General features: G+C 38.6%; 1 protein-coding gene and 1 pseudogene across 6 annotated transcripts in view; one reads left to right on the top strand and one right to left on the bottom strand.

The window, feature by feature from the left end:
• Positions 1-20859, top strand: part of CARMIL1 (capping protein regulator and myosin 1 linker 1) — a 323350-nt gene that overhangs the window by 226774 nt on the left and 75717 nt on the right. For all 5 annotated transcript variants that reach the window (XM_082847980.1, XM_082847981.1, XM_082847979.1 and 2 more), the window contains 3 exons: positions 694-762; positions 3512-3605; positions 10301-10399. In XM_082847980.1, the coding sequence (XP_082704106.1) occupies positions 694-762; positions 3512-3605; positions 10301-10399 (262 nt within the window). The remainder of the gene's footprint in view (positions 1-693; positions 763-3511; positions 3606-10300; positions 10400-20859) is intronic.
• LOC309967947 (large ribosomal subunit protein uL22-like) lies at positions 18995-19668 on the bottom strand (annotated as a pseudogene). The gene has a single exon. The product of its transcript is annotated as a large ribosomal subunit protein uL22-like (transcript).

Here is a 20859-nt window from a genome sequence, read left to right as displayed (position 1 = left end):
GGGAGCGTTCAGACAAATAAAAGGCATTTCATGTGTCAGGTGAATTGACAAATCCTACAGTACTTCCGAAGTATTCACATTCTGAAAGGAAAGTCATACTTTTCTTCCAAAATAGATTTTGTATTTAGAAAGTAAACCACCTCCTAGAGTAACTGGGGCTTTATCAGCAGAGTGAACTCAGTTGCTGGGACTGCTGATCATATCACGTCAGGGCAGTGATGAAATGTCAGAAAATATGACCACTTTGTCCCTCTAGTTGTTTAGAATAGAAAAAAGTCTCAGTATCTGGAATTCTGTCTGTTGGACATGAGACTGTTTAGCCTCTTGTATAAATCACTTCAGCCTCAGACTTGAATACTAGAATGCTGTTTGGAGAATCTTTTGGGAGAATATCAGGGAAATAGGGCTTTCTGGCTAGCAAAGCATTAGGTGACTTAGTGGTAAGTTAATGTGTGTGCTGTTGCTTTTAAGTATGGTTTTTTTCATAGTACTTGAGCAGAGAATGGCTTTGGAATCTAATGTTGGGGGAAATGCTCATCCTTGCTTTGTTTGAAATAAAGCTGAACATTATTCCTTGCTCACTGTACTAAAATACCTAGACAGTGTTGCCTATAAGAGATTTATCTGCAATGGGAGAATCATTTCCTCCATTCTTAAGTATCTGATCATTTATGTGATTTGGTTTCCAAACAGGACTGTTATATGGGACAAGAACAACATTACTGCCCAAGGCTTTCAAGATATAGCTGTTGCTATGGAAAAGTAAGTTTTACTTAGGACTTCTGTCTAGAAAAATAGAAAAGAACCAATGGTGTTTGTGTCTCTGTGGGGTAATACAAGTAGCAGTAGATTGGGAATCAGAAGATCTGGGTCTGATTAGTCTCCTGCTAACCAGCCATGGGACCTGGGAAGACGTTGACTTTCCTCTGGTGTGAGTTTCTTCATCTATACAATGAGAGCAGAGATGCTTATTCCACAGAACACACAAGATCCTGGTTGCAGGGGGGTGGGGTGGAGGGTGCTACACGGCGGTCACCTTGCTTCTTTCCCCTTGTGGTTTTAAATCTCCTTCCACTGGCTCTCACTCTTTTTGCCCAGGATGACAACTCTGAATCCAGTGGTGAGAAGAAGGCTGAGGTCCAGAAAATAAAAATGAAATTGAGGAAGTGGCAAGGCCAGGGCTCACTGGTCTCATTCCTGTAAAGGGCTTTTTTAAAATTACCTTCGTAACTAAAGTCTGCAACTATTATTTATTGTCAAATTTACTTTCCCAGTAAACTAAATGAGGAAAGAAGAATACAAACGTGGCTGAAAAAAATGCTAGAAATCTGGTTCTTTCTGAGCTTTTCAATCCTCCTATTGTATGCTAATGGTAGAAATGATCAAAGCAGATTTATAGCATTAAAAACGAGAGGTTACAAAATGTAGGAGGGAAATTAGGGGCCAGTAGCATAGAAGTTGGGCCTTTTAGGAGGGGGAGGGGGTGCTCATTATTTTGTGTTTTCCTGCATGCACGGCCCCTCAGGTGGAGCTGTCATGCCCAACATGGTGACTTGGATAAAAGCCTAGACCTGGAATTAGGAGCCCTCCATTCAGTCCCCAGCTCTGTCACCAATAAGCCTATGATCTTGAGCCTATGATCATTTCACTTCATTGATGAATTTTTCTTTTATAAAGTGAGAAATCACAGTAAATTATCTCTAAGTGGCTTCAGTTCTAAATCCCGTGGTTCTCCTGTAGCCAGGAAGTCAAAGTTGCTGCCACCACCAGCCATCGCTAAACATGGATAAGGCAGCTTATGCCATCAGTCATCATGGCCACTTCTGCCGGGAGACTTCTGTGACTGCAGAACCTCCTGTAATTACACCTATTGCACACAAAACCTTTGAATGGAAACATATATTTACAGATTGCTGCATTTGGGTGCTAACAGCACAGCTGCCACTCTAATGATGTTGCAGACTGCCAGCCCAGGCAGGTCTTTGTGAGAAGCCAAGAGGATGCAGCCTCAATACTCCACACTTCCAGATTGAAAGTAGAACTCCCTGATCACAGTCTGTTATGTACTCTGTGCTACAAGATGCCAATGGTGTGAAATCACATTTGGTTTAAATAAACCACACTGGTCTGAAGCATGATGAAAAGTGGATGAGGGAAAAGAAAAGCTTCAAGGCTGCAAAAAGAGACGTATTATCTGTTAATTTCAGTTGGCTGGTTCCTCTTAAGTCAAACAAAAGCAATTTTGCTCAAACAAAGCTAAGGTAAAAATTAAAGTTATAGAAATAACAGCCTTGTCTTTGCTGATTATTTTACTTTAAGCCATCTTGTCAGTTGGACTGGATGAAGAACAGTTGTTCTTTTTTTCCCATTAGGTAACCATCCAGATTGGCTGCTTTTATTAAGATGACTGTTTATTTTCTTTATTATTTCTTCATTATTAGTACCTATTTTAGGAATTAGTTGTTAATTTATTCTTCCAGTAGAAGCCATCTGACTGTCCATAAGAGTTACACCATGAATGCTGCTTGTTGTTGAGAGACCTGAAACAAGCCAGCTGTGGGATGCCTGGGTACCGGTTGCCAACACGTGGCCCACAAGGTCATCCTTCCTGAGTGTCTTGTAGAAACAGATGCATTTTGGTTGGGAGAGGGGAGGCATCTCCAGGTCTAGAGTTTGTGGTAGGGGAGCAGGTGTGAGTGTTCATCCAGACACACAGCACTTTGTAGCAAGTTCAGGAACACAGGCCAGAGTGCGGATTCAGAGTTCTCACGCAAAAATGACTCACCCTTGCATTCTTGTGTCTAATCAGCCGGGCAACAGCCGTGTGAGGTATTACATAGACCCAGAGTTCCACAGTTGCTTTACTTGGTGTCTAGAGCCTGGGGCACTCGGGCTGATCTGGGGTGCCCACTGCCAGGCCCTGCAGAGGTCAGGTGGTTGAGCCAGCAGGAAGGTTTTCTAAAGACAGTCACTGGTCTTGGACTTGGTTATTTAAAGGAACCCAGAGCCCGAACAGATGGTTTTTGTGGATGCTCACATCCTTGGCTTGGCGAGCAAATGTTTTGGTTCTATTTTGGGGTTTTCCTCTACTGCTCTGGGTCTGTCTGTCACGTTGTCACTGTGGTAATCAAGTTACCTTCAGATCTGTCGGTGACTAAAATCCAAGTAGCAAGTTGATGCTGGACTTTTTTCCCAGCCTTTCCCTCAGACCATCTCTCCAGTTCCAATTTGAAAATCCTGTCCTTACTGTAACTGAAAACTGAAAGCAAAACAACAAAACCAGATTCCTTCAAGTTGTGTAGGTTTTGTAGACAGCGTGAATTGACGAGGTCACTTGTGGTGTCGCACAGGTGGTAGGACCACCTACCTGCAGTCGCGGGGCCTAAGATGGTCCGGTAGTTTAGAATTTTCTAAGACACCCTGGCGACTCTTTTCTGATTTTAAAAGAGTGCTGAATTAAGATAATAGGAAGTTATTTTCAAATAAACATACCATTTTCTCCTTTTTCTAGGAACTACACGTTGAGATTTATGCCAATTCCTATGTATGATGCTTCTCAAGCCTTAAAAACAAACCCTGAAAAAACAGAAGAGGCTCTGCAGAAGGTATTGAAGGATCGGTAACTTAATTATAATAAATTCACATTCGAGTGGAATTGTGTGAATAATACATTCTGAACATACGAACAGTGCTTTGTCTTTTACAAAGCTTTTTTCACATTAGCTTGTGTTCTTATGATCATGACTGGCATAATGCATGACTGGGGGAGGAATAAAATAAAGACTAGAACTTGTCATGAAATTTAAATGAAGTAAAATAACATTCTTACAGCATCAACGTGCCAGACTTAGGCATGGATACCTCCCTCTTCGTCCATTGGAGAATGTGTACAAGTGAATGACAGCTAGCACAACCTTCATCCCCTTCATCCTCAACAGCTAGAGCCTTCCCTTCCTTCTTCATTGAGAAATTTAGGGCATTACTGAGATCTCGCTTTACCACCTTTGTCTATAAATGTGTCTGAATCCACACCCATGCCCACCTCCTTTCTGGCAACCCCAGAGGATGATGGGTACCTTCCCCTTCAAAGCCCAGCCATCTTCAGTGCCTTTGACCCCAACATCTCTGCCCTGTGCTGGAAACTTGCCCTGTGAGTCATTCCCTCGCTCTTTCATATCTTCATCCTTCTCGTTCTATGGTTATGGCTACCTTTCTCTCTACTTTTAGATGTGCTCAAATATTTCCCATATGAGGAAGCCTGCTCCACCTTTATTATGATGTTATTTGGGAAATCTTCTAAATCTTTCTTCCCTCTTTGTTCTTTCATCTGGTGGTACCACCCTCTGTCCAATCTCCTAAGCTTGACTTTTTTCCCTCTATATCTTCTGTAGCCAATCAGTCACCAAGTTTACTGATTCTAGCGCATAAATCTCTTCATTAACTCTTCTTCCCTCTATTCCTATAACAGATGCCTTTATTCAAACCTCATCCTCTCTCACCAGGATGATTACATCCTCTTGTCTGTTTTCTATGCTGCAGTCAAAAATAGCCATCTTCCTTCATGGTGAAGTTGATCAGACTAAAACGTTCAATCCATTCCTCCTGGTGGCTTTTAGGATAAAGCCTCATCTCCTTAACTTGTCATGAATTTCTGCCCAGGATCTGCCTCCTATTCACCGCCAATTTCATCTCTTACCAACCCTTAGTCTTTGTTTTGCTCTACCTCAGGGAACTTGTTAGAAATGCACATTCTTGGGCCTCAGAAACTGGGGTGGGACTTAGCCATCTGTGTTTTTCTGAGTTGTCCTGATGATTGTAACATTTGAGAATCACTGCTGGACTCTAGATGATACTCGTGCTTTCCCCACTACTGTGCATATCTGTTGAGATTGAAATCAAGGGTCAGTTCATCCAGGAAGACTTCTTGGAGTCCCTTTTCCCTGCTAGGTAGGTGGTCTTCTCACAATTTCCTGTGGTTCTCTCCGTCACTGGCCTTGTGACATTGTTTTAAGTTACCTGCCTCTTTTTTTTTTTTTTTTTCTCCCAGCGACTGTGAGCTCTTTGAAGGCAGAGCCTATATTTTTCATCTTGTTTTATTCTCAGAAGCTAGCGCAGTACCTGGCATGCATGCTTGGATGTTCTTTAGACATTCAGTGAATTAAAGGGAGTAAGGTTGGGAGTGGAGGGGAGAGGAAGCTGTGGTGTAGCAAAAGAAACCATCTAAGGTTTGGATTCAGAAGATCTGACTAAATCAAACTCTTCCCAGCGTTGTAAATTCAGTATGTATTTAATTTTTCTGAAATTTAATTTCTCCATCTACATAAAAAATAAAGCTACACAATAACTGTATTTAGCTGACACTTAGCATATAGTTTATACTGGGTGCCTGACACTAATTTAAATGATTTACATAAATGAACATCTGTCACTTTAAAACAAACCCATGAGGTAGGTTCTATTATATGCTCATTTTACAGATAAGAAAACTGAAGGACAGAGTGATTAAGTAATTTACCTAAGGCGTCCATGAGGATCAAATGAGGTGGTATGTGTGAGAAGCAGTTTGTAGACAGTAAAGCAATATACAAATGTTCGATATCTTTACACTTTCCTAAAGGATATTAGTCAGGTTATAACAAAAGACATATTCTACAGAAACAAGGTTTCTGGTTTCAGATTAGACAAGTAAAGAGTTTGGAAGTCATCATTGCCATCCTCACAACAAGAAAAAAAAAAAGCTTAACAAACAAAATCAGTGACTTTTCTTAGGTCTGCCAGAGAATTGAGGTTACAAGGCAAACTGTCACCCTGGAAACTGGAGAGATGGTAATACAGAGAATCACAGAGAATCAAAGCTTACCAGGGGCAGAAGCTAATGGAGCTGGTAACTCAGAGGAATGCTTAAACAGTAATCGATGAATTGCTGGAGGCTTAGTGTGGACTAGTTTAAGAGCTTAAAAAAAAAAGAAGCTAAATACTCCTAGGTGCTTAGTCTTAGGGAGGCCCTGACCTTTGCATGGGTTTTAGTTACAAGAACCCAAGTTATCACAGTGAAGATTGGAGGAGAATAATTCACTCCTGTTTCTGGCAGGGGGAAGGGAAAAAGTAACCATTTCGAAATACACTCAGAGCATGCTGTTCTCCATAACAAACGCCTACCCTCAAGAGAAACTATTCTACCAGAGCCTTATCTGACCTAGTAGAAGACAGTTAGACCACTGCAGCCCTTCCAGCTTTCCTGTTGCACATAAGGGAGGAAAAAAAGAAAGGCCAAGAAACACTTATGAAGGTCACAGTCCAGGGACTCAGGCCTGGTTTAAAAAAAGAAAAAAAAAGCCTAAATTTAATCATATGATTATAGAATGCTTCCCCTCCGTATTATACTTCCATCACAAATCAATTATAATAACACTGAATTACAACTAAGCAAAGCTGTAAGACACTTTATTTAAGGAGGCATTTCTAGGGAAACCCCAAAACAGCAGGGGAGACATAAACAAGGTCATTAGAAGAAATTAACTGGCATATACAGTTACAGCAGACATTCAACACAACTCAGCTTCTAGCCAGATGAACATAAAAGCCTCACATTAAAAGAATGACTACCTCAGTTCCTATTACTAGCTACATGATATCTGGCTTTCAACAAAAAATTACAAGGCAAGCTAAAAGACAAGAAAAAACACAGTATGAAGAGGCAAACATCAGAACCGGACTCAGATATGACACAGATTTTAGAATTATCAGACAGGTAATTTAAAATAACTGTGATCAAATATGTTAAGGGCTCTAATGGAAAAAGTAAAAAAAAAAAAAAAAAAAGCAAGAACAAATAGGTAATAAAAGCAGAGAGACAGGAACTCTAAAAAAATCAAAAGGGAATGCTAGAGATCAGAAATGCTGTAACAAGCAAAAAAATGCCTTTTATGAGCTCATCAGTGGACTGGACACAGCTGAGGAAAGAATCATTGACCTGGAAGATATGTCAGTAGAAACTTCCCAGATTGAAATGCAAAGAGGAGAAAAAGAATAGGGGGAAAAAAGAACAGAAGATCCCAGAACTATGGGGCAATTACAAAACATTGAACATCCTGGTATTGGGAATACCAGAAGGACAAGAAAGAGAAAAGAACAGAAGAAATGTCTGAAGTAATAATGACTGACAGTTTTCCAAAATTAATGACAGACATCAAACCACAGATCCAGGGATCTCAGAGAACACCAAGCAGGATAAATACCGCCTCCCCCGCAAAAAAAAAATGATGTGTAGGCATATCATATTCAAACTGCAGAAAACCAAAGACAGAGAAAATCTTGAAGGAAGCCAGAGGAAAAATATACCTTACATATTGAGAAATAAGGGTAAGAATTACATCAGACTTTGAGTCACAAAGCATGCAAGCAAGAAGAAAGTAGAGTGAAATATTTATTTAAAGTGTTGAAAAAAAAACCCAGCAGCCTAGAATTCTGTATCTAGCAATATTTTCCTTCAAAAATAAAGAAGAAATACTTTCTAAGACAGCAGTGTTACAAGGGGTGAAAGGGAGAAATTGGTGATACTCCCTTATAATGTACCTGTACCTGCACTATTTGTGAAACGGTATACAGTTGACCCGTGGACAGCATGGGGCTTAATCTGAGTATACCTTATAGTTGGCCCTTCTTGTCTTCATGCATGGATTCAACCAACCATGGACCATGTATGCTGTAGTATTTACTGCTGAAAAATATCCACTTATAAGCAGACCTGTGCAGTTCAAACCTGTTTGTTCAAGGGACAACTGCAGTGTTATTTGAAAGAGGAGTTGGATGAATTGTAAATGTATATTGCAGACACTAGGGAAACCACTAAAATATTTATAAAGAAGTATACTTAATATTCTAAGAAAGGAGAGAAAAGTGCAATCATATACAATACTTAAAACCAGAGAAGGCAGAAAAAGAGGGGAGGTTAAAAGAAGAAACAAAGAGCAAATGCAGAGTATGCAAATATATTAATTATAAAAGTTGTGTCTTTTTTAAATGAAAATTGGTGACTTTAAAGCTCATATTTATTGTTTTTTTCGCTATAGTATTTAACTATGCTCTTATATATTCAAGTTTTCTTTTTTTTTTTTTGCGGTACGCGGGCCTGCTCACTGTTGTGGCCTCTCCCGTTGTGGAGCACAGGCTCCGGACGTGGAGGCTCAGCGGCCATGGCTCACGGGCCCAGCCGCCCCGCGGCATGTGGGATCTTCCCGGACTGGGGCACGAACCCGTGTCCCCTGCATCGGCAGGCGGACTCTCAACTACTGTGCCACCAGGGAAGCCCCTCAAGTTTTCATTTTAACAGAACTGTCCTCTGGAAGAATTAAGGCTCTTTAATTTTACTCTACTGAAAAACAATATTGTGATTCTATACTCAATCTTTATTTTTTTTAAATATAAGATTCCTTTATTAAAACAGATTATTTTTGCCCTCTGTGCTGCTGCTATTTTCAGCAATGAGACTGAAGATGTCTGACTGACTGTAGACTGTCTCCCAGGTCACTGCTGCCCAGGGGTACTGGCAAATGTGATTAATGACACTTTTGGCTCTTCCTCTTTCCTTTTGACCTGAGTCAGGCCCGTGTCCTGTCCTGGTTCTCTGTCTTGGTCTCTAATGGTGCACAGAAGGAAAGTTTACCTTGTAAACTTTCCCGATGCAAATACTTTCAGCAAATAACTTTCACCGTTATTAAAGACACTTAAGCATTGTTTTTCTTCCTTCCCCTTGCACTAGCTTTTAGAAATGAGCTTTGAATTTTATTTTTTTTCCTAAAATATTCCCTCCGGGCTCAGTCTGTGAAACACTGTTGGTGCACCTGGGGAAGGCCTGGAAGCGCATGGGCCAGCCTTGGGTGCGCTGCCTGTGTGTGAGCTGAGCCTCCTGAATAAACAAGCTGCTCTCAGAACTGGCCCATGGCCAGGGCTTAACGAGGCCAAATGTAGAACAAAACAAAATCACCCAAAGCTGGGTGGCAGTGTGCCTGTCATGTTTTAGGCAGAATCTTTTTTTAGCAAAGACATTCTACCTTGATGGTAATGTCACCTTGGAAAGAGATGACTTCTTGGGAAGCAGCAAGAGAAAATTAATGTAATATAATGTCATGGTATTAATGTGTCACTTTAATGATGCTTCATTTCAGGGATCTTTTTTATAATATCTTCATTTATGTTTAGTAGAATGGTACATTTTGTTCTGCTTTATGGTTTCCAAGGATGATAATAATTATAGCCTATATTTTAATTATTCCTAATTGGTATTAAGTAGTAGTCATTTTAGCATATGCAAAATGAAAATGAAAATGTAATAATCCTGAAGGCCTCACAGTTACTAGAAATTCTTAACCAGGGAACTGTAGTGACAAATTAGAAGCCAAATGGTTAAGTTGCATTATGAAAACAAATAAAAACAACAACTGAAAAAAAATAGATGGCATACTTAATCATCTCAATCATTCTTTAAAAAAACACATTAATACGTATTCATTATAATCAATAGTTTACATTTTTCAATGTATTATATATCCATTGTATATTGTTCTTCTTCAATACTTTATTTCAATCTAGTTATCATTTGTATGTTTGAATTTTTCATAAAACATTGTCTATGTATAAAAATATAGATTGTCAAGCAACTTCAAGATTTCTCATTTTCTGTAGAAATCCATTTTCTTATTTTTGGTAATTTTGCTAAAAGCATTCCTGTTTTTGAGAAAACATGTAAACCTGGTGGATTAAGGAAATTGGTATATGGTTTTGAGTTGTACCAGCCTGTATCCTTCCAATTTTGTACCTATTTTCTCCTTTTTTTCCCTTAAAATAAAGAATTTTCTGAGTGCTGGTGGATAAGGCCAAGGGGTTCAGAAAGGACCATCCATACACCGTAGGGATATTTATTTAGCTTCTGAACTGTTTAGTGGTTAAAAATTTGTGAGAGAGAAAGATTGCGATCGTGTACAGGAAAGTGATGAGAAGTCACTAAAAGGGGTCTCTAACCCTGCAGGCAATTAAACACTTGCTCATCTCTGTCAACTACTGAGTCACATAAAAATTACCCTGGTTACCTGCGAGTGAAATTTCTAACTAAAAACACCTGTAATGCATCGCGACCATAGCCAGTTTCCCCATCTCATACGTTTTGTGGGGTCAAGGCCCTGGCAGGATGTGTGAATTAGTTGCTTGGGTCTTCAGTTTAGCAACTGGCTGTTGCACTTATGATTTTACTCTCTGCTGAGTCGAAATGTGTTCTTGAGAGAGACATGTGCTTAATTTCCAGATAGAAAACTATCTGCTCCGGAATCACGAGACTAGAAAATACCTTCAAGAGCAGGCCTACCGCCTACAGCAGGGCATTGTCACCAGCACCACGCAGCAGGTAAGAAGGTGCCAGTCTTCTCCCAGTGGCAGTTCCTCCTCCTACACATGCTGAACTGACCCTTTAAAGAACCAGGGACCAAGGATTTTTATCGTTTGAATCATTCCCAATGGGGCAGTAAGAACCTATTTCTGAAAATGACAACAAATGTTAAGTAGAGTTTAGAAATGTTAAATATGCATTTTTCATTGTTGATGATTTCTGCCTTTTAAGATTGTCAGTAAGGTGTATCTTAGATTTATATACAGCTATTAGGAACCCTGGATTACAGATGATAAAAGTCTGAGGGTAATCAAATTTGCTACTTTGGAGACATCCTATTCTTTTTCTTCTACTCCCTCCCACTTCTATGAGTAGGAAACAAATTCCCAGATTCTTCTGAATAATTAAGAATTTGTTAAGAATTATTCTTCTGAATATTTAAGAATTTGTTGAATGTTAATTAACGCAAGTGCTGAAGGGAAACTAAACTGTTTTTTACTTCATTCCTCTTCTCTCTACCCAACTTTAGAATAAAAAAAGTATGGAATGTTTTCCTCCAAAAATGTTAACCAAAACCAAGGAACATAAGATATTTGAGGAAAACCTATAGGATGTCAAAGAAACAAGAAGATATACCAAAGAACTGAGCTCAGATAATTCAGAGTATGGCAGAGGACTTTAAAAAAATATTGTAATAAGTAAGTTCAGAAGGAATTGAGAAAATATTATATCCATAAAATAGGAATGAGCTGCTATGAAAAAGAATAATCAGAGAATAAGAAACTATGCTTAACAGTTGAAAATATGAAAACTGTAATATAGAATTAAATTAACCAATAGGGCACAAATTAAGCTGTTTCTCTGGTAGAAAACAAGAGAAAATCTTAAAACATGCAGTAAAAAGACAGATAAAATATATGAGAGAAAAGTAAGTCAGAATCGTGAAGAGATTAAAAGTGACCAATAGCCTTCTAATAGGAACCTTGAAATTTAAAAAGAGACATAATAGAAAAAGTTAAAAAAGAGAAAATAATAGAAAAGCATTTCATATGAATCTTGGGGTTGACCTACTGAAATTGATATGGATGAATGGGTAAAGGCCCACACCTCGTCAGAACACCGAGAATAAAGAAAAAACATCTTAAAGAGTTCCAGACAGAATAAACAGGCTACCTTACAAGGGAACTGGAACCAATTCTTAGCATCAGTCTCAATTACTAGAAACAAATGAGGTTCAGAGGGGGATTTGTTTTGGACCAAGAATTCTATATCTAGTCATTTTATCAAACAGATGTGAGGGCAGACTAAAACTGTACTCAGACATGGACCCAGAAATTTTACCCCCAATATTCCATATGAAAAAAGGCTTTTTGAGGAAATTCTCCAGCGTAACAAAGAAAAACAAGAAAGTATACAGTACGAGGTATAAATAAGAAACTGAACCAGAAACGAAATCATAGAAGTTATAAGAGCTGAAAGAAAGCTTTAAAAAGTTGCCACTTTGGGAAACTCTGCTTTGAGCTGCAGAATTAAAAGATACAGGATTACATTTCTTTCTCTATGAATCCCATAATCATAATTCTATACCTGCATTTGAGTGGACTTAAAATTTTAATATCAACTTAGACAGGAAGGGAACACCTAATTATTGCTACACTGAAAAATTTACATGTTGGAAATTTTAATGTAAAAGTAATGAAACTAATTAAAATTCGGAGTTGAAGAGGGAGAAAGGTGAGTGGTAGTATAAGTATACTAAATTTTTACTTTTTGTTTCATGGAATAATCTATATTCTATAATTCATAAATAAAAAATACAGATGTAAATCTATTTAAAGTTAAAATGGAAGCCACCAAAAGAATTAAAACAGGGTTTTCAAAAATGTTTATTTCAGCAGATTGAGAGGAGCTGACTGGTAGGGAAAGTTTTGTCATTTGAGACCATTTTGTATGGTTTGTTCTATTTTCTTACCTTGGGCAGATGTCATTTTAATTTTTTGTGGTGTCTTTGGTTTTGGTATCAGGGTAACACTCATCTCATAGAATGACTTTGGAAGTGTTTCTTCCTCTTCAATTTTTTGGTATACTTTGAGAAGGGTAAGTGTTAAGTCTTCTCTCAGTATTTGGTAGAATTCACCTGTGAAGCCATCTGGTCCTGGACGTTTGTTTGTTGGGAATTTTTTTTTTTATTACTGATTTCATTTCATTACTGGTAATTGGTCTGTTCATATTTTTTATTTCTTACTGATCCAGTCACGGGAGATTGTATGTTTCTAGGAATTTATTTCTTCTAGGTTGTTCATTTTATTGGTGTATATTTGTAGTAATCTCTTATTGTTTGTATTTCTGTAATGTCACTTGTAACTTCTCTTTCATTTCTGATTTATTTATTTGAGCCCTCTCTCTCTTTTTCCTTGATTAGTCTGGCTAAAGGTTTATCAGTTTTGTTGATATTTTCAAAGAACCAGCTCTTAGCTTCATTAATCTTTTCTATTTTTGTTTTTTTAGTCTCTATTTCTTTTATTTCCACTCTGATCTTTAGGATTTCTTTCCTTCTACTAACTTTGGTTTTGTTTGTTCTCCTTTTTTGAGTTCCTTTAGGTGCAGAGTTATGTTATTTATTTGCGATTGTTCTTATTTCCCAGGATAGGCTTGTATTGCTATAAACATCCCTCTTAGAACTGCTTTTGCTGCGTCCCATAGATTTTGGATCATTGTGTTTCCATTTTCATTTGTCTACAGGTGTTTTTTGATTTCCTCTTTGACTTCTTCAGTGATCCATTGGTTGTTTAGTTGCATATTGTTTAGCCTCCACATGTTTGTGGTTTTGCACTTTTTTTCTTTTAGTTGATTTCTAGTCTTATACTGATCAGAAAAGATGCTTGGTATGATTTCAATCTTTTTAAATATATTGAGAATTGTTTTGTGGCCCAGCATGTGATCTATCCTGGAGCACGTTCCATGTGCTCTTGAAAAGAATATGTATTTTACTGCTTTGGGATGGAGTGTCATTTTAATTTTTTGTTGTTCTTTTTTCTTAAAAGAGAGTGAAGGAACGACGTCCATAATAAATGAGTTGCGTGTAATATTTAAGTAGGTAAAATTATATGGATGACTGCATAGATATACATAGAGATTTGTGAAAAGTGTTCACCAAAATGTTAATGATGGTTCTCTCAGGTGCTGTGATTAGGTGATTTTTATTCTCTTATACTTCACAGTATTGTTTGAATGCTTTACAGTAAGCGTGTATTATTTATATAAAGAAAAGTAAAGCGATACGTGTTGAGAAAAAGAAAAACAGTAATTATGAATATTAGTGAAGTAACAGGGAGTTTTGAGAAGGAAAACATTATTTTGACCTTACCAGTGCCTTAAAAAATCTAAATTGTTTTCCTGCAGCAGACCAATATTAGCCTTTAGTACTTTATGGTTTACTGTTATTTCCTGGTTTTAGTGTTTAACATTAAAAGCAATGAGAGTGCTAAAATCTTACATTGAACCTTTGCCTTGGGTTCCTTTATGAGCTACCATAATGCAGGCTTTTTGTAATACAATATCCTTTTAACTTTTTTCCTCATTTACAGGGGTTTTGCTCATCCAAAAAAATTACTGCCACAACCTTTAATGCTAATTCTTAAAAGTAGGTTTCGTCTTCTCAATCGAGGAAATTATACACCGGAGGCATATACAGATGTTTCATTCTGCCTGGGTGAATAAATCATTCTGAATTATTTGAGTCATTATGCAGTAGGTATACTGCTACCTTTTTGCTTTAGGGATTTCTTAGGACATGATGATTAGCAGTTTTCAGACTTTAATTGTTTCAGTCACCTTAGGAGAGATTTATCTCCTTCTTATTGAAACTTCTTATTGAAGTTTCCAGAAATAGGAACACAGAAAGAATAGACCCTCTGTGACTACTTCTGCCAACCGCATAGCCAGTCATCATTCCCGGGTGACACTGAGGGATTAAAATATGTTTCAGTGAAACATTGCAGTCTCATAATTGTTCACATATTTGTTTTTGTCTCTGGTCTTTGTTTAGGAAAGACCTTCACATGACGACACTCCACCGCTGACCTTCACATGACTCAACATTCCACCTCTGCTTTTGATCGCTTCTTTTCCATCTTATAAACCCTCTTAATCAAGAGTTAGCAAACTTCTTCTATAAAAAACCAAACAGTAAATAGGCTTTACAGCCTGTATGGTCTCTGTTGCAACTACTCAGCTGTGCTATTGTAGAGCAAAAGCAGCCATAGACAATATCTTCATGAGTGAGTGTGGCTGTTCCAATAAAACTTTATTTACAAAGACAGGCCCAGAATTGATAAACTATGCTAAGCCTTCTCACCCTTAAAAGAAAAAACAAAACAATTTTATTGCCTAGACCTATTTACTTAGCACACTCTCTTTCCTTCCTTTCATGTGCAGATTTTTATACTTGCTTTCATGACTTCTTTGCTACCCACTCACTTTGCAACCTTTCAGAATGTGCCCTCTGTCCCAATCTGTCTGCCGAGATGGCTCTCAATGGACCTGGTCACCGAGTCAGAGGCCTTTTCTCCCTCTTCGTCTTTTGATGAAAGGAGGCCGTCTGTATGTGTAGTGGTCAGGAACTTGGGCTCTCAAGTCAGATGGCCTGGATTTAAGTACAGGCTCTGCTATTCCCTCTCGGTGGGAACTGTTGTTAGTCATTTACTAACCTCTTTATGGCTTGATTTCATCTGTAAAAAAGGGGAGAATGACTCAGAAGGTGCTGTGACAATCCAGTGAGGTGATGCGTGCAAAGTACTTGGCTCCTCACTGGTAAACATTGTTTGTAGCTATATTTTTATTATCACGATTATTATCATTATTATAGACTGTTTCATCTTTCTTAAGACGCACTTCTTGGTTCATCCGGCAGTGAGCTGTTCTGAATATTTTTCTACTGCTCTTTGTCTCCTTTCTACGTAACTTTCTCTTTTTATCCTTCAAATGCAATCATTTTTCAGAGTTTTGTACTTAGTGCTATCTGATCTGCTTCTGCCATTTTTAACTCTCATCTGTGGATGACTCCTGGATCTATCCTCTCAGTCCCTGTTTCTTTCCAGAAAATCCTTTTTTTTCAACTGCTTGTTCAGCATCTTCATCCAGATGGCCCTCTGAGAGAGCACGGTCACTACGACCAAACTCATCCCTTAGAACAACCGATTTTGCCATTTCTCTCAGTGACATCATCATTCACTGAGGATAGAGCTCCTGGAGTCATCTTGGATGCCTCGTTTGCTTTCTTCATCCAAGGTCACTATTGACTGTCCATTTACCTTCAAGGTGTTTTTTACAGCCATTCTTTTCTTTCCGTTTCTATTGCCTCTCCTCTTGTTAAGGCTTTTTATTAACTCCCTCCTATGTCTTCTTTTACAAGCACTGCAAAAACTAGTTTATTCATCTTCTATGTCTCCTTGTGCTTTTTTTTTTTTTACATCTTTATTGGAGTATCATTGCTCCACAATGGTGTGTCAGCCTCTGCTCTACAACAAAATGAATCAGCTATACATATACATATGTTCCCATATCTCTTCTCTCTTGCATCTCCCTCCCTCCCACCCTCCCCATCCCACCCCTCTAGGCGGTCACAAAGCACCGAGCTGATCTCCCTGTGCTATGCGGCTGCCTCCCACTAGCTATCCATTTCACGTTTGGTAGTGCCACTTTCTCAGTTTGTCACAGCTTACCCTTCCCCCTCCCCACATCCTCAAGTCCATTCTCTAGTAGGTCTGTGTCTTTATTCCCGTCTTACCGCTAGGTTCTTCATGACATTTTATTTTCTTAGATTCCATATATATGTGTTAGCATACGGTATTTGTCTTTCTCTTTCTGACTTACTTCACTCTGTATGACAGACTCTAGATCCATCCACCTCATTACAAATAGCTCAATTTCGTTTCTTTTTATGGCTGAGTAATATTCCATTGTATATATGTGCCACATCTTCTTTATCCATTCATCCGATGATGGACACTTAGGTTATTTCCATCTCCTGGCTATTGTAAATAGAGCTGCGATGAATATTTTGGTAAATGACTCTTTTTGAATTCTGTTTTTCTCAGGGTATATGCCCAGTAGTGGGATTGCTGGGTCATATGGTAGTTCTATTTGTAGTTTTTTTTAAGGAACCTCCATACTGTTCTCCATAGTGGCTCTACCAATTCACATTCCCACTAGCAGTGCAAGAGTGTTCGCTTTTCTCCACACCCTCTCCAGCATTTATTGTTTCTAGATTTTTTGATGATGGCCATTCTGACCGGGGTGTGAGATGATATCTCATTGTAGTTTTGATTTGCATTTCTCTAATGACTAATGATGTTGAGCATTCTTTCATGTGTTTGTTGGCAGTCTGTATATCTTCTTTTCTCCTTGTGCTTTTTACAGCCCTTTTCCTTTGTATCAGGGAAGCCGAGTCACTGTGAGTGCTACGGGGTAAGGAATTTTTAGATCTTCACAATTGTGGGAGAAGCTGGGGGAATAGATGCTCTATGCCTTGTACACGGTGTTTCAACTCCTTAACCTGTGCCTGAGTCTTATACTATCTTGCCTCAACTCAGCATTCCAGTCTGATCTCCCACAGTAAAGTACCTCTGTTCCTAATCAGGAAATAGGAATCAAGTGTCTGGATATGCCATTGCTTATGTTCATTCTTTGCTTTTAAAATTCCCTTCTCTTTTCTCAGTTTGTAGAAATCTTTCAGGGCCCAGTCTAAAAGCTACCTTTAGCATCAGCTACATGTGATCCCTCCCTTGACTGAAATCCTTTAGAACTTTCTGTCATTTATTTAGTCATTGAATAAACACTTATAAGGGTCTGTGATATGGCAGGCACTATTATAGGAGATGGAGCTTTGGCAGTGAACAAAATGTGCCTGTCTTTGTGGATATTACATTATGCAAACTTTATATCTTGTGTTATTGCTAATATGTCTTTCCACTTCTAGATTTTTACGTTGCTTGGTGGCAAAGGGTATATCTTACTCAGGACTGTATCTCATTCAGTGCAAGGTGTTGAGTATATTTCTTTTGAATTGAATAAAGAAATAGACGTGGAGGAAGATAAAATTTTCCACGAGTAAGCTATTTGCTGGGACTGAGAACAGTTGTAACAAGTTGCAAGCAACCGAAGATAGCATTTATTGCGAATGGTTCTAAGTTCTGCACTTGGGTTCTATAGCCCAGTATGTTTGGAAAAGCCTAAGTGGTCACCACCAAGTGACATGTGAGTTGCTGTGTGATTTAGTTGCCAAAGAAGCCAATTTGACTTATACCACATAAATGAAAGTATATTTTCTATGTTAAGAAAGGTGGTAGCCCCGTTCAGCTTACTGATCCACTCTTCCTGTGTTACAATCTATTTTATTGAGGGGGGGAGGCATGTTTTGTGACGGTGTTAGATGGAGGGAGAATTCAGAGAAGTGACCTGGGGTGGACAGGGAGAGGTGGCAGTCAGGGACCACACAGTGGTGTCACAGTAGAATGGTAGAAGGAACTGGGAATGTCAATCCTGAAGAAGAAAAGATTAGAGAAGATAAGACTGGGCAAGACTGTCACATGGAAGAGAGCTTGTGACTGTTCAGAGTGCTCTCAAGGGGGAAGACGTGACCTGTAGAAGAACATGGGAAGACAGATGAGGGCTCAGAGAAGACCAAGTCCAAGTACATTTCCTTGGAAAAAAGTGAGCTTCTCAAGCTATGGCAGTTAACAACTTTCCTGGGGTGCTTTAGAAAATGGGACACTAGGGCTTAGGGTAAAGTAGGGAGTTGAAAATCAAGAGCCCAAATGCAATCATCTACCCTGAGGTCGTTCATGAGATAACCAAAGAGATGACAGTCTTTCAGACTGCAGTTTCCTTTGTTTTTATTTGTGTATCTTAGGGACTTGAATATGAACTGAGAGTCAAAATCCTTGGTTTCCTGTTTTCAAAATCTCCAGTTGGTACTCTGTGTAATCGTTCTGTGTCATCTTAAGTAGTTTCACTTTTCTGGGCCTTGAGGTCTTTAGTTGCAAAGCATCTGAATGTGATCTATTGGGCTGTGCTGAACCTTAGCAAGTGTGTGTACAGAAGAACCTTTGAGACTTGTGAGATTTAATGTCTTATTCGAATCAAAGAACGAAATTTTTATGTTTCTTTTGGACGTGATTTTAAAAGTTCTACTTAAAGACCATTTTGCTGAGTTCATTTAGACCCTCTCTCCTTGGTGTATGCTTAATGGCACACGCTTCAAGGGTCTCTGGTCTCATGATTATTAAAGGTGATCAATTTTATGGTACCACATCCACATGCCTCTCAAATTAGTCTTTTGTGGCCTCAGATGTATATCAGTTCCTTTCTTAGTACGGGGTTCATTTTGTTTCTTGAAATTAGGTATTCATTCTTGGTGAGATATGAATTATTGATGACCATTTTTGTTTCAGGAAGCACAGATCAATACAATAGTTGGAAGAGCTGGAATTTATATCAATTAAGATTAAAAAAAACATAGTTCTCTTCAGGACTCTGTGTAAATGCAGAAAATTAAGATGTGCTCCCTGCCTACAAGCTTAGATTTTGGTTAGGGAGATGATTATTATATGAGAAACATTATTCATGTAACTTCTTTTTCCTACGAGAGTTGCACATAGTTCACTTATGTAGCCTCAGTACATTTTACAGTCATAGGAGCTGTTCTTTTTTACTTTTATTTGCATTTATTTTTTGTGTCTTTTATTACTAGGCCATAAGTTTTTGTTTCTTCAGTTTCTTCTGGGATATCTTTTTCTTCTGGGCAACCTCCTCTTCTGGTTTAGGAACAGTCTGTTCTTTTTCAGTGAAGATCATCTCAGTGTGGCAGGGAGAGCTCATGTATGGGTTGATCTGACCATGAGCTCTGTAAGTCCTACACCCCATCCTGGGGGCTTTGTTCACCTGGATGTGCTCAATGACCATCGAAGCCCTTAAGTTCAGCATTACTCTCTGCATTTTTGAGCATGTGCAGTAAAAATTCAGCACTCTTTTTTGGGCCACCAACCCTGCGTCCAGCCCCATTGTTTGGCCAGGGCACACCTACGAGCTCCACCATTGTAATGGCAGAATGGCACACATTGCTTCTTTAAAGTGACATCCTTCAGATACTTGGTGGCTTTTTGGATCTGTGTACCCTTAACGGCCTGGGCAGTTTCACAAGTGTTCTTAAAGTGAACGCGGGGATTTGAACCTCTTGACTTGCATGATTTTGTGGGGTTTTCTGGGTCAGGTGAATAACGAACCATTTTTAGAGGTCATACATTAACATTAGCATCACTGACCCTTTGTCAAGAGACTAAGTGCTTTGAGTGATGTTATTTTACTGGATTGTCTTCATCATACACTAGAAAAGAAGATGGAGTAGACGTTACGAACCTGATTTTTTAAAAGAGAAAGGCAGGAGAATCGGTGATACTGCAGCAGGTAGATGCGGGCTCTATAATCAGACCTTCAGTTTGCTGAGCAGTGTAGTAAAGTTTCTATTATGGTGGAATTTATGGGGGAAGGAGGGCTCATTTTGGCTTCCTATAGCTGTTATACCAAATAATTCAAACTAAATAGAGAAGTGTGAATTTAAATAAAAAAGGTTGTTGCTGGATCGTCACCTCTGCTGAATGAATTATCAGGAAGGATACGACTTGATATGTAGGGTCTCTGGGGAATAAATAAGTTTTTTTTAAGAATAGACGATCTGCAGCTCTGATCAACACATATATATGGAATCTAAAAAAGAAAAAAAAATGGTACTGATGAACCTAGTGGCAGGGCAGGAATAAAGATGTAGACATGGAGAATAGACTTGAACATCTGGGGTGGAGGGGTGGGAAGCTGGGATGAAGTGAGAGAGTAGCATTGACATATATACACTACCAAATGTAAAATGGATGGCTAGTGGGAAGCAGCCGCACAGCACGGGGAGATTAGCCTTGCGATGACCTAGAGAGGTGGGATAGGGAGGGTGGGAGGGCGGCTCAAGAGGGAGGGGATATGGGGATATGTGTATGCATATGGCTGATTCGCTTTGTTGTACAACAGAAACTAACACAGTATTGTGAAGCAATTATACTCCAATAAAGATCTATTAAAAAAAATATTGGAGAAACTTTTAAAACCGCACTGTAATTGTCTTTTTCTTCAGACGTCTTAGCTTTGTTCACGTTTCTCTTTATACATACAAATAGAATAGAGCATAATCTTACCCTTCTGTACTAGTTTTTGTCCACAGTAGTGATCTGCCACTACCCTGTGGGTTTTATGTTTAAATCCATGAAACATCTGAAAGTGATTCAGATGTAATCAACATGGGAGAAGGACCTTAATAGAATAGAAACTAGATGTTATTAACTTGATTATTGCCTATGTTAATATAATAAAACCTCAGCTTATGCTTGTTTTGGTAGAAAATTACCTGATACAATTGAACTAATTAAAAAATA

This window comes from Leucopleurus acutus (genome assembly GCF_964270905.1).
Source record: "Leucopleurus acutus genome assembly, chromosome: 10".
Taxonomy (NCBI): domain Eukaryota; kingdom Metazoa; phylum Chordata; class Mammalia; order Artiodactyla; family Delphinidae; genus Leucopleurus; species Leucopleurus acutus.
This window is presented reverse-complemented; position numbering and strand designations above follow the sequence as displayed.